Raw genomic sequence first — 14,066 nt, forward strand, 5'->3', positions numbered from 1 at the left:
AGGCTGGCAACCACATTCAAAAATTGTGTTGTGAAAGCGTGCTCTTCCCTCTTGCTGGGGTCACAGCTGCACCTTGTGTTTAAAGCACACTGAAAACACACAGGATCCTGGGAGGGCTTCTTTGCCTCAATGGAGCTGCAATTCCCAGCACCCTTAGCAAACTGTAGCTCTCAGAATTATTTGGGGGAAGCTGGGTGCTCTGTGCCTTATATGTACAGTTGAGGGTGCTGGGTATTGTAGTTCCCAGGAATATTTTTGAATGGGTGTTGGTGTGCTTTGAATGAATGGGGTGTGCAAGCCTTCAAGCCTCTCCCTTGGTTGCCAGCAAGCCTTTGGGGGCTTGTAATGAAAGCTTGCAGGGGACATGGGTGGCGCTGTGGTCTAAACCACAGAGCCTAGGACTTGCCGATCAGAAGGTCGGCGGTTCGAATCCCCGCGATGGGGTGAGCTCCTGTTGTTCAGTCCCAGCTCCTGCCCACCTAGCAGTTCGAAAGCACGTCAAAGTGCAAGTAGATAAATAGGTACCGCTCCAGCGGGAAGGTAAACGGTGTTTCTGTTCGCTGCCAGAAGCAGCTTAGTCATGCTGGACAAACACCAGCTCCCTCGGCCTATAGAGCGAGATGAGCGCACAACCCCAGAGTCGTCCGCAACTGGACCTAATGGTCAGGGGTACCTTTACCTTTACTGAAATCCTGCAGTGAGAGCTTTCTCTACTTCTTCTGCTCCAGCATGAATCCATCTCTTTCCCCAGAGCCAAAGGCGGAGATTCTGGACTTTGGCTGTTGACGTGGACACCTAGTCTAGGAACCTGCTTGGCTGCGATCGTGTTGCCAAAGGCCTCTGACAAATTCACTCTTGTTTTTAATTTTTAAAATCAAAACACAGATCCTTGGGGGTCTGAGCTCTGCTGCCCCCTCCCCCATCCTTTTTCCTGCCCAGCTCACCTGCTCTTCACTGCAGAGTGCAGAACCAGGTGACTTACTAATGTGAATATTCACGAGAATGTAAAATGAATGCAAAATATTTTTTTTTTTTTAAAAGAGAGAGAATGTAAAAGGAAGCCCGGCTGGGTCAGGCCACCAATCTTCCAGTTTCTCTTTCTTAGAGGAGCCAATGACATGCCTATGAGGAACAGGCCATGAAGGTGGCATTCCTTCCTCGCTGCTTGGCAGTTGCTGTTCAGAGATAAACTGCCTATGAACACGGAGGTTTCATTTAGCGGTGTCATCGATAGACCTGCCTTCCATGCATTTGCCCAGTTCCCTTTTAAAAACCTATTGAGCGTTATTCTATTTTTTAGCAGCAGCAAGCCGACTCTCTCAGGTGGTGTAGTGGTTAGAGGGTCAGATTAGGACCTGAGAGAGACCAGAGTTCAAATCCCTTCTCAGCCACAAAGCTGGGTGACCTTGGGCCAGTCATTGGCACCTTCATTATATACCTTTGGGTGCCAGGCAAAAAAGTTCCTCTTTAACCAGGTTGACTGACATTCAGTGCCCTTTTAAATTGTGTTGGGGTGAGTTATTGAGTTGTTATTGTTTTTATTTTGATTGTGTATTCTGTGTTTTTATATTGTGATTTTATTCCCCTGAGACCTGTAGGTATAGGGGAGTATACAAATTTAGTAAATAGTAATAATAATAATTTATTAACTGTACCTGTTTAAAAAGCCTATGCTTGTATTAAATTGTGCATGCTTTTATATTTGTGGTGCAAAAGCATGCACAGTTTAAACAGGTATGGTTAACAAATGGTGAAGAGGATTATTTATGGTTTAACCCCTCTGGGAATTATAGTTCTGTGCAGGGGAAAAAGGGGGTCTCCCAGCAGCACTCAGAACCCTTAACAAACCAGAACCAGGATTCTTTGAGAGGGCGAAGCCATGCCTGTTTGGTGCCGTACCACTTTAAATATATGGTTTCTCTCTCGCTTTTTGTTCTGCTGGCCCCGTGATTCTACCTTATCTCTGTTCCTCTTTCCTGCTATTTTTAGCCTCTTGAACCAAAAAGAAGCCAACAGGAGCTGTTTGCTCTGTGCTGCTGTAAGTGAATAAACACTTCGCATTTCTACCTGGGCAACTCTCTCATCTTGTTTCTTTGAGTCCCCAGAAGACACAGACAGTTTGGGGGCTTACATGGTGGGCAGAAGGTGAAGAGGCCGTTTGGAGCACCTAGGATTGCTTCCATGTGAGCCAGCTGATTCGCGCAACAGCACAGAAGCACAAGATGTGCAGCATTTCTTGCAGCGCTGCACGGTTGCCATCCTGGCATCAAGAGATCTCTATGTGGTTGCAATTGGACCCGTGCCTGGCAAAACACCTGCGCAGTTTCAAGCACTGCTTCCAGCTCTGATTCTATGATTCTGCAGTAAAAGTCAAGGGGTTTCTACATGCACCTGCATTTGTCTCTCTGCCCTCCATCTGGGCAAGCAAGAGGCATTATCAAGGACCTTCTAAAGAGGGCGCAGAACATGGTCGTTGGGGTGTGTGGTCTGGAGACTGAGGGGGTGACCTTGGAAGAACCCCAAGTGCTGTGCAGAGAGGCTCAGAGAGCTGCATTCTGCCCTTGGGCCTGAGGTTCCCCAAGCCTGCTCTCATGGTACAAGGCGAAGAGAGCCAACAACACAGACATCCTCCTGCCTCCTCATTCCAGGGGAGGGGTTGTTCAGATAGATGGGGGGGTTTTTTGAGGGAGAATGGAAAGTTAAAACTGTTGCTTTTGACTAAACACCCCTTTTCCAAAGCCCAGGGCTCTGTGTCCACCCTACAGTTCAATCTGCATCACTACCACTTTGAACAGTCGTGGCTTCTTCACCCAGGGAATCCTGGAAACAGTAGTCTGAAAAGGGTGCTGAGAGTTGCTAGGAGACCCCTCTGGCTCACCCAGAGCTACAATTCCCAGAGTTCTCTGGGGAGGGGGCTTGGAGGTTGAACCCCTCTGAGAAGTTTGTGAGCGGAGGTCTCCTAACAACTCTTTGGCAGAAGCCAAAGTGGTTTTAAATGGGCAGGGTGGAGTTCAACGTGCCACTAAGTAGGTATGGGGGCAAAAACGAGGCCTCCCCCCTCCCCTCCTTATGCTTTGCACCTTATCCTTTTCCATAGGTTCCCCCACCCCCTTAGAGCAGGTTTAGGGGCTGTGGAAGGGAGGAGAGAGTGGGCACATGCCCTTGTGTGAATGGACCTCATTCCATGCATGCAGCAGCCTAGCTGAATCCCACCCAAAGTGTGGATGAGGCCTCAGTGTGAAGAGATCCATCAAACAGGTTTTTTTCTTGGCCAGTAATAGTACCACTCTATTCCGCCTTGGTCAGACCACACCTGGAACGCTGTGTCCAGTTCTGGGCGCCACAATTTAAGGAGGATGTTGACAAGCTGGAACGTGTGCAGACGAGGGCAACAGAGATGATCAGGGGAGTGGAAACCAAGGATTATGAGGAACAGTTGAGGGAGCTGTGTATGTTTAGCCTAGAGAAGAGGAGGCTGAGAGTAGATAACAATAGCCATCTTCAGATGTCTCAAGGACTATCCCATGGAAGATGGAGCAAGTTTGTTTTCTGCTGCTGCTGACTAAACATCAGGAAGAACTTTCTGATAGTAAGAGCTGGTTGGCAGCGGAACAGTTGAGGTTGTGGTCTCTCCTTCCTTGGAGGTTTTTAAGCAGAAGTTGGATGGCCCTCTGTCATGGATGCTTTAGTTGAGATTCCTGCAACCCTTGGGATCCCTTCCAACTCTACGATTCTGTGACTGCCCCCTGGAGCAAGTGCTTCTCTCCTGCACAAATCCTGGGCACCTGCCAGGGCTCAGCCCGTCGTCTTCCCTCATCACCTACCTACGCCTTTCTCCATCTCAGAAGGAGATGGAGGGGAGTGAGAAGGTCCCTTGTCTGATGGACGCCTCTTGCCAGTGATCTCATCCTTCCGCATGGCTCAAGGCGGTTCAGACAAAGTGGGGTTTGTTCGGAGGAGCCTGTAACCCAGCTGGTGGGTCTGTCAAGCCCGGCTGGCCTGCCTCTGCAGCTCACTCTCCCTTGCGAAGGCTGAGTTTTAAGGGCCTCCAAGTTAATCCTGTCTGGGTGTTACCTTTGTGGACCGAATCCTAGTACTATTAGCATGTTCAGTCTCCAAACCTAGGTCCTTGCATTGTGTGCAAAGTGTGTGTGTGTGTGTGTGTGTGTGTGTGTGTGTGTGTGTGTGTTTGAGAATTAGCAGGTTTGGGTTTTTTGCAGAAATAAGGAAGAATATTTAAGCGGGAATATTCCCCCCACAAAAAAAGATAAAGCAGCCCAATGAATTTCCTCAGCTAGCATGGAATGGTGCCAGATGGTTTTTTGGGTAGTGAAGGGCCGGAAAGTATGTAAGAGGGGGGATATTCAGGGAAGGGGCATGGTCTGCTTGCATCCCAAACAGGAGCACCCCACACAACAGCATTTAGTTGCAGATACCACTTGTTGTACGTATAGATCTTAAGTGAGGATTTCCCACTGAGCATGTGCAACCTGGACATCAGCAATAGACGGAACAGTTGAGTGGAGTTTGTGGCTTTCGGTGACTACTAACCTTGATGGTTATGTTCCACCTCCACTGTGGGAGGCAGTAAATGCTTCTGGATATGAGCTGCTGGGTATCACAAAGGGACAGAGTGCTGTTGCCCTCAGGCCCTGCATGCGGGCTTCCCATAGATGCATCTGGTTGGCCACCGTGAGAACAGGATGCTGGATTGGACTGCATGGGCCACTGGCTGGATCCAGCAGTTGCTTTATCCAGCAGTTGCTTTACATTAGCATGCCACTGGCCAGGTCTATAGAAACCAGCATAAAAATAAGGTTAATAACAGTTTAGGCTTCTTCCTGCTGGCAGGTGGGGTGACTTGATGGTCCATGAGGTCCCTCTTAATCCTCTGCCAGCCTGCACTGGTGCATACTTGTGAAGCCCAGTCTGGCAGGTGGCAAACAGAAAGCCATCCTGGTCCACACAGTGGTTGCCCCGGAGTCCTAGCTGCTGGTGTAGTTCAGCTGCTGAGAAGCTCCCTCTGGACGTCTTGCGGTCTGCCTTGTCCTACCAACGGCTGCTGCTCCTTCCTTGCAGGCATCTTTGCCAGCCTGCCTCTGGGCACCGTCTTCAGACCTTGGGCAAGTGTGCCGCCACACAGCTGTCAAAGCAGATGCATTGGAGCACTGGCTGCTATGAATAACAGCTGCTGGTCTTGAGGGGGGCTTCCCTTGGAGAGTGGAACAGCGCAATCCTAAATATAGCAGGCACCGCAACAAACAGGTGTGTGGCCCGGGCGGGGGGGGGGAGATTTCTCACATGCAGCTGTAGAGCAGGAGATGAAAGACAAGCTGACTTCTAGATCTGGCAGGACAAAAGAGGGGGTGGCCAGGGTTGAGCACCATAACTTTATCAAACCACCAAGGGCCTGCAAGGCAGGGAGCAGGTCTTCCGGGACTCACAGCCAAGATGAGATGACTCTTGCGGTCCCTTCCAACTCTACAGTTCTGTGATTCGGTGACTTGTCACCTTTTGGGGGGTGGCAAATGAAAGGGGCTACCGTTTTAGTTGAGTTAAAATCTAACTGGTTAACTGAGTAAGCACCTCAGGCTTAGGCAAAACGCAGTGCAGGAAAGATACAGGGCTCAGAGGAAAACAAGAAAGTGCTTGTGAACGTCTTGAGCATCTTATTCGGACTGTTTTGGATTCTAGGTCCCATCAGCTGCAGCCAGCATGGCCAATGGTCAGAGCTGAGGGAAGCTGTGATCATTATTTGCAATTGCATCTTAAAGCAAAGGGTTTGTCCCTGAAAATGCTCACCTGCGAGGAATGTGTGAAGGATTTGTAGGACCTCCTGCTGCAGGTGCACAGTGAGGGTTCTCATCAGCTGGGGAAATACCATATTTTTCGCCCTATAGGACGCACTTTCCCCCCTCCTAAAATGAAGGGGAAATGTGTGTGTGTCCTATGGGGCAAATGCAGGCTTTCGCTGAAGCCTGGAGAGCGAGAGGGGTCGGTGCGCACTGACCCCTCTTGCTCTCCAGGCTTTGGGCAGCTCTCCGCAAGCCTTGGGAGCCCGGTGCGACTTCCCGCCGGGCTCCCCAGGCTTGCGGATAGCAGCCTGTTCTGGGGGCTGGGGTCGGGGGAAGCTTGGGTTTCCCCCGCCCTAGCCCCGCGCCTGGGGGGGGGGATAATTTTTTTTCTTTATTCCCCCCCCCAGGAAACCCCTAGGTGTGCCCTATAGGGCGAAAAATACGGTACTTTGCAATGGAAGCCCACCAGGTTCTGAATTTTACTAATAAAAATGATGAGCACAGTTTTATTTTGACAAATGTTATGGACTTCATATTTGAGCTGTCTCCTTCAAGGTATCAGGAAGTTTTCAATCCTTGATGTACAGTTGTGCTTTTATACTATGTTGGAAGCAGCTTAGAGTGACTGAGGCATAAACAGCCCTTTTTTTGCCGTCAGACAGGGTATGTTTTCCTGTGTTTTTAATAGCATGCTGCGGTCATGGTGCTTTACAAGCATGGAGCACATCCTCGCGAAGGAAAGTGGACGACACACCTTTTAGAAAAGAATAGAGCTATTCCAAAGCTTTCACTTGAAACTCTTTTGCTGATTTCAGCTGGAAGGTGGAAATTACTTCAATTTTGTGTGGGAGACAAACAAATTAAAACTTCGAAGAAAGGAAGGCTGTTGAGTAAAGGGTTTATGGGTTGTTTTTTGTTTAAAGCACTTTATTTTAACCCAAATGTGGCTGACTCCAACTCCTGCCAGCCCCAGCCAGCAAGGCTAGTGGATGGGGGGGGACGCTCTTCTGCAGCAACTGCGGGGGTTTCAGCTCCCCCCTGCCCCCCGCTTTAGACAACTGAAAGGGGCAAATGCTCAGAGAGTGAAAGTGATGATGGAGCAGTGCATAAATTTTTAAAAAGCCCATCAGCTTGTATCATTTCAAGTGCTGTGAGCAACTTGGATAACAAAATTACATAAAGCTGGGCAGCTGCAGCTTCCAGAAGATTTAGGGATTCTGTGACTTTGGGTTAGGATACAGAATGGGAGAGCAATTCAATTTATTTCACACTTCTAGGTGACATTTCTCTTAGAAGACTGTGCTGGGCACTTGTGGTTTTTTCTGCACTTTCACTTGAATGCATCGTAGGCTGGATTTCAAGTTCAGGGACATTTCTGAAGGTTCTTTGGCAAGAAGAAAAGGAAAGGTGGCTCTCAAGATACGTGGACCATTTGTTCAAACCCAGCCTCACACTTCAAAGCAGAGGTGGGCACCCTGTAGCCCTCCAGGAGCGGGTGAATTCCAGTTTCCCATCCTCCCTGGCCACTGGCTGTGCCGGCTGAGGTTGAGAGGAGTTGCAGCTCAGCCGCCTTTGAAGGTCCAGAGCTTCTTGGCTCCCTTGCTTTTGGAGCAAAAGATGGGTTTGCGGGTCCTCGCCCCTTTTTGCAGACTGATAATTCACACCTCCTTAGAGATGCCTCCTCAACAGTGCTCTCCTCTCGCTCACTATTCTTGACAAGCTTTCCCCTCACAATCATTGGTGTTCTAATGGATCCTCAGCATTTTCTGAAGATGGTCATCTGCCAAACATCTCTGGGCTCTGTAGAACTAACCGTATGTCAAGGGACACCAGTCACAGAGACAGGGAGGGAGACACCATGAAAGATTTGGAGTTTTGTCTCTTAAGTAAGTGGCAGGTCTTGGGTCTACCCTGTGGATGTCTGCTCTGTGGGGTGTGAGGAATGGCTGAAGGAAAGAGCCAGAATGGGGCAGCTACTTGCACTGATCTGTCCCCATGAGCCTCTCCTGGGGTTCAAGGGGCAGGTAAAACCTTTCCCACTGCAGAGAGCCTGTAGCTTCATCTTACTTGGGTGCAGGGCTGGCTTTCAGCTGGGAAAAGAGCGTTATATTTATATGTGTTCTGTAGCAGAGAGAGCTATTTAGTTTTAAAGTTGTTTTTAATTGTTTTTAATGGTGTAACCTGCCCTGGGTAAAGCGCAGGCAATAAATGATATGATGTGATGTGATATTGCTAGTTTCAGTGTTACAGAGCTTCCTTGCTCATGTAGCATCAATTGTTTTCAGTGATTGATAAATATTCAAGGGGAGAGTGAGGTCTGTGACTCCTTGCGACGCAGTACCCCCACTCCAATGCTCCTGAATTCCAGTTTCTGGAAAGCTCAAGATGGGAGAGTTGCTCTTGTGCTTGGATCCAGACTTCTTCCCTTTGGGGCACCTGGCTGGCCGCTGTGAGACTAGATGGGCCACTGGCCGAAGCCAGGCGGCTCTTCTTAGTTCTCGTGAGGGGTGTGGCTTGATTTTGCTTGAGGAGGGATTTAAAGTCCAGATGTCTGACACACACGCAGACTGTCAGGAGACTTCTATATCACAACCACAAATGATAAGCTGCCATACCCAATTTCAAGTGCTGGTAAGGACTTTTTAAAGCCCTAGACTTTTTGGAACCAGGTTATTTGAAGGACTTTAAACCCACCTGAACCTGCCCTGGGCTTTAAGAACGGCTGTCGAGATCCATCACACTGGCAGGCACAGGAGACAGGGCCCTTTTGATGGTGGCTCCATACCTGTGGAATTTGCTTTCCTAGGGAGGTACATAGGAATTTTACTTTACTGGCTTTAAAATGAACCCTGAAAACTTGTTTTGTGTTGAGCGCTGCTTTTTTATGTGTGATGTTCTGCATTGTTTCAAACCACTGCTGTTTTGATGTCACAATGTTTTTAGTATTATGTGGAGAGAGAAAGATGATATGAATGAGAGAATGATGCTGGAGGGGGAAAGAGCTGTCCTGGTTTCCCAGCTTCCATGGGTCTCTCTCCTCTCATTCTCCTTTCTGAGGGAAGGTGGTGGTGCATGTCTGTGCGCATGAATGCTCTCTGCTCACAGGAAGTGGAGCGTGACTTCAGGTTTCTTCTTTCTTGCCCAGGTCTCATGGTACCAAGTGACGTGTCCTTCTTGTGAGATCCAGTCCCCAGAACCCCCCGAGAAAATGTCAGGAATGCAGGTAAGGCGGGAAAAGGCTCTCCATATAGAATCATAGAATCGTCGATTTTAGGAGAAGTTGTTCTGTTATTACAACTATTGCTGTTAGAAGTCTCCCAGAACAAGTTACAATGAGTTATAGCAAATGCTAGTCCTGCTCAGAGCAGGCCCATTGACATGAATGAACTGGAGGTAGCCACATTCATTAATTTCAATGAGACTTCTCTGAGGAGCAGTAGCTTTGGCTGTGTGTTTAAAAATGACACTAAGGAGGAGATGGGTGCACGAGGTCTGGGACCCCACCCCAAAGCAGCATCTCTGGTTAAGGGGTCAGGTCACAAAGGATGGGGAGATGTTCTCTGCTTGAGACTCTGGGCAGCTGCTGCCGGTCAAAGTCAACAGCACTGGACCAGTTGCACCAATGCTCTGACGAAACAAGGCAGCTTCTTGATGCTTTAGAGTCGTCGTCCCCCCCCATCTTTTACATGGGGACTGTATTGGGACAAGTGAATAGTGGGGGACTGGGGAAAGATTTCAAAGTACAAAAGTGGGTGGGCTTGTGATCCATTCCTGGGAAAATTACTGGGGTGTCACAATACACCAGCGAGCGATCTCCCCTTCCCACCCAGTAAGCTCATTTTAAAAAAAAGTTTCCAAGCCCTGCGTATCTGTGTGGTTTCCTTGATCTCAAATAACAATTTCTTAGTAGAGCTTCCCAGGCGCTCAGCAGGGCAAATGCTGTGAGATTTGCTAGCATCCCTCTAAGTAAGGAATCAAACCATTGGGTGCATTTGTAATAAGCACAATTTTGGGGAGCACCCAGATGCTGGTCTGCTCCGCTAGAGAACCGGGGCGGGGTGTGCGCACCTCTTGGTTTCAGTGCTGTGCAAAGGTGGGAGCACTTGCGCTCTTCCTCCCCTCCCCCTTCTCTGGTTGAGAGGTTCTGAATTTTGCACAACATCCTGAATCTACAGAAGTCTTCAGCTTTTGCAGATGCATCGTTTTTGAGAGCAGGGCGTGTGGCTTCTTGAACGCGGCTTGTGCAAGAGCCCAAAGGTGTAACTCCCCTGCCCTTTATGCCATCCCTAATGTGAATCTGGGCTGCAACATTTAATTCGCTGGATAGGTGCGAAGGGGTGCCTTGCAGAGGCTGGTATGATGCTGCTTTGGGTGGATGAGATGGGGTCGTTGCCACAGTTCAAGGACACATTTCAGTTGGTCCAAAGCCCAGCAGTCAGAGGTGCAGGGAGTTGTAGTCTGACAGTATCTAGGGGGCCCCTGGATCTCCAACCTGGTATTTTTTCCCCTTAAAAAAAAAAGCAAGCATGTTTTTCATTCAGAACTATCCTTTCAATCCTTTTGCATCTATGTTTCAGAAAAAAGACAATCAAAACATTTGATTTTAATAGACTCGGATTTCTTTTACCAGGCGATAGCTGTGCTGTGAAGTCCTCCTCTTCTCCTATTTCCCTGGTCTCTTAGTTTCCCCCCTCAGTCCTCCAAAAGAGAATTAGATGACCAGTGTCTGTCTGTCAATCAGATTTGTTTCTTGGAAACAATTGTACATAATCACAAAGGCCAAATTCACACCATGCATTTAAACCACCATGATATCACTTTAAGCAGTCAAAAGCATTCAAATAATTATGGGACCTGTAGTTTGGCCGGGGTGCCAAGACCCCTCTTCCCTTTCTCAGAGCTACAATTCCCAGAAATCCCTGTGAAGAGGGATCGATAGTTAGACTTCTCTGGGATGCTTTAGTTGATATTCCTGCACTGCAGGGGGTTGGACTAGATGGCCCTCTGGGTCCCTCCTTCCAGCTCTGCGATTCTGTGGTTGTGTGAAATGCCAAGACCCTGTTGAGTCAGCCATGTCCTCCTTCTCTCCCACAGGCCGTCTGGCCATCTGGTACGGAATGTATTGCTAAGTACAACTTCCATGGCACGGCGGATCAGGACCTCCCGTTCAGCAAAGGGGATGTCCTCACCATTATCTCTGTCACTAAGGTAACCCACCCGTCTCAGGTACCAGGGAGAAATCAGAAGTTGGGGCAGTGGCGTAGCGTGGGTTGTCAGCACCCGGGGCAAGGCAAGTAATTTGCGCCCCCTAACCCGTGGATTTGCGCCCCCTAACCCTAACCCCCAGATGTTGCGCCCGGTGCGGCGGGCCCCCCCTGCACCCCCCATGCTACGCCACTGAGTTGGGGAGTGGGGGGGGCTCATTTTTCTTGCCCATCAGCAAAGCTGGCTAGTTCCTTTACTGGAGGCAGTAGACCTCTGAAAATGGGTTGCTGGGAATCACAACTGGGGAGAGTTGCTGTTGCTCTAGGGCAGGGGTTGGCAAGGTTTACCTCGCCTGGGCCAGTTCACTCCAGCAGAGATCCCTCTGTGGGCTGGATCGCGCTTGCACATTTCCGGCGTCGGTGTCTGCTCAGATGTGATTTCTGGCATCAGCGTCTGCACAGATGCGATTTCTGGCGTCTGCGCCTGTGCAGATGCGATTTCCGGCGCCTGCGGAAGCGAGTCCCTGCACTGCACTGCGCCGCGCCGGTTTAGCACAGTGCGCGGGGACTCACTGAGTGGGCAGCTCGGTTTGGGGGCAGCTTGTGGGCCAGTAAACAATGCCTGTGGGACGTTTGGGGCCCATGGGCCTTAGGTTGCCTACCCCTGCTCTCGGGTCCAGCTTGTGGGCCCCTTCTAAGGATGGGGCAGAGGAGAGCCCAAATGGAAAGTCTTTGACCGAATGCAGCATTTGGCTTGGGCGATGCATCAATACATCCACCCAGGGCTGGTTTGAGGGCCAGAGCACGATGGAGCCTTTACCTGGCAGTATATCGCAGGTGAAATGCTGCTGCTCCTGACTCACTGTGCTCTGGTCCTCAAACCGAGGGCGGAACGAGCCACAAGGCTCCATGGCCAATATAGCTTGTTCCTCCCTTCGCTTTTCAACTTTGCAGTGTATCGCTATATCACGGTGTTTGGCTGGTGATACATCACGTTGTTGAAAAACTGATATCGCCCCTCCCTGTTCATGGGCACTACAAATTGCTTCCAGTGTCGGAGGCAATATGTCTCTGAGTGCCAGTGGCCGGGGAATCACAGGTGGAGAGCGTTGCTGCCCTCATATCTTGCTTGTGGGCTTCTCTTGTGTGTCTGGTTGGACCCTGTCACAACCAGATCCTGGACGAGATGCAGGTATTTGTTTGGCTCCAAGAGAGCTCTTCACGTGATGCTAATGTGCTACTATCCGCAAGATCCAGACATTTCCTTCTGCGGCTGTGTTCTTCCTTCCCTCCCTAGCGACCTGAAAAGGGACAGGGAAAGCAAGATGTTTTAATTGATGTGAGCGTTATTTAAAGTTCTTCAAGAGTAAACCACTTGGTCAGGTCCCAGGGAGAGGATTTGCAGACTGAGCCACCGTATTTGTGAGAAGAGGCTAAACATTGGCAGAGTGTCGAGCTGCCTGGTGGCTGTGAATTTCGAGAGGACACAGAGCAGGACATGAAGCCCATCAGGGGCAGAAGCCGAGACTATAAATCATCTGTTATATAGCCCATGATGGAGGAAAGAGATTCTGTATGTTTATATACTGTGCATTTTCCACAAGTGCAGCACAAAAAGGGGTTCCACAAAAACAGCACTGATTTCTAGTCTTAGATTTTTATATGGTTTTAATTGTATTATGTATAAGTCGTCCTCTTTTTTTAAACAAACAACAGCATATAGATATATTCAGTGCTTTTTTTCTGGGGGTACTCAAGGATACACAGTACCAGCACCGTTTTTTCCTAGAAGAAAAGTGCTGGATGTATTCATTGTGTGCATCCGTCTGAGGAGACAACGGAGGAGTCCAGTGTGGTGTAGTGGTTAAGAGCGGTAGACTCGTAATCTGGTGAACCGGGTTCGATTCCCCGCTCCTCCACATGCAGCTGCTGGGTGACCTTGGGCCAGTCACACTTCTCTGAAGTCTCTCAACCTCATTCACGTCACAGAGTGTTTGTTGTGGGGGAGGAAGGGAAAGGAGAATGTGAGCCGCTTTGAGACTCCTTAGGGTAGTGATAAAGCAGGATATCAAATCCAAACTCTTCTTCTCTTCTTCTTCTTCTTTGGGGGTGTTGGAAGGTTGCTAGGATTGCTGCGATTGCTGCTTTTCAGGGGGTTGGTCTAGATGACCTTTGGTGGTCCCTGCCAACTCCACGATTCTACGCTCACAATTGCTTTCTCTTGCCAGGATCCCAACTGGTACAAAGCGAAGAACAAAGTGGGCCGCGAGGGGATCATCCCAGCCAACTACGTGCAGAAGCGGGAAGGGGTGAAAGCCGGAACCAAGCTCAGTCTGATGCCGTGAGTCCGGGCAGACGGGAGACGCCTGCTGAGCTGAGCTTTGTGCGCAGCTCTGGGAGGAGGGCATGGGCAGGTGGCTGGATCAGCCTTTCCCAACCTGGTGCCCTCCAGGTGTTGTGGACTCCCAGCTCCCATCAGCGTCATAGGAGTTGTAATCTAGCAACATCTTGAGAGCACCAGGCTATTTTTTTTTGGGGGGGGGTTCTAGATTGGGGCATCTGGCCTCAATTGGGACTCCAATTCCCACCAGCTCCAGCCAGTGTGGCCAGTAGACAGGCATCACGGGAGCTGGAGAGCGCCCGGTTGGAGAGGCCTGGCCTAGATGAACACAAGGGCCTTTGGGGAAAGGTGTGCCATCCAGCACCCATTCAGTACATGCAGATTCCTCTCCCTTCCCTATAATCCTCAGAGCTGCTTTGCAAGTTAGGCTGTGCCAAGAAGAAGCCCACCCAGAGGGCAGCATGACTTGAGTGGGCGTCTGAATGCAGATATACTAGTATAGTTCTCTGTCTCAGTCTGTCACGCCGTGCCGGCCCTTCGCTCCCCTCAGTAAGCACCCCCACACTTCCTGCCTCTTTCGCCCATGCTCCCCATAGCTCAGGTTCGATCCTCAGCGACCTCTCTAGGTGGGGCTGGGGGAGAATCCTACCTGAAACTCTGCAGAGTCGCTGCCAGTCAGTGCAGGAGATACTGCATTAGATGGACTAGCGGTCTGTGCTTGCAGGA

At 49.8% G+C, this 14,066-nt stretch overlaps 1 protein-coding gene across 13 annotated transcripts in view; it reads left to right on the forward strand.

The window, feature by feature from the left end:
• Nucleotides 1–14,066, forward strand: part of CSK (C-terminal Src kinase) — a 76,207-nt gene that overhangs the window by 41,576 nt on the left and 20,565 nt on the right. For 11 of the 13 annotated variants that reach the window (XM_083630540.1, XM_083630549.1, XM_083630546.1 and 8 more), the window contains 3 exons: nt 8,941–9,018; nt 10,890–11,003; nt 13,228–13,340. In XM_083630540.1, the coding sequence (XP_083486666.1) occupies nt 9,004–9,018; nt 10,890–11,003; nt 13,228–13,340 (242 nt within the window). In that variant the 5' untranslated portion in view covers nt 8,941–9,003. Of the gene's footprint in view, nt 1–2,183; nt 2,364–8,922; nt 9,019–10,889; nt 11,004–13,227; nt 13,341–14,066 lie in introns of those variants that run through there. The other 2 variants (XM_083630542.1, XM_083630539.1) reach the window with 2 other exon arrangements.

The sequence above is a fragment of the Podarcis filfolensis genome (genome assembly GCF_964270895.1).
Source record: "Podarcis filfolensis genome assembly, chromosome: 9".
In the NCBI taxonomy this organism is placed as follows: domain Eukaryota; kingdom Metazoa; phylum Chordata; class Lepidosauria; order Squamata; family Lacertidae; genus Podarcis; species Podarcis filfolensis.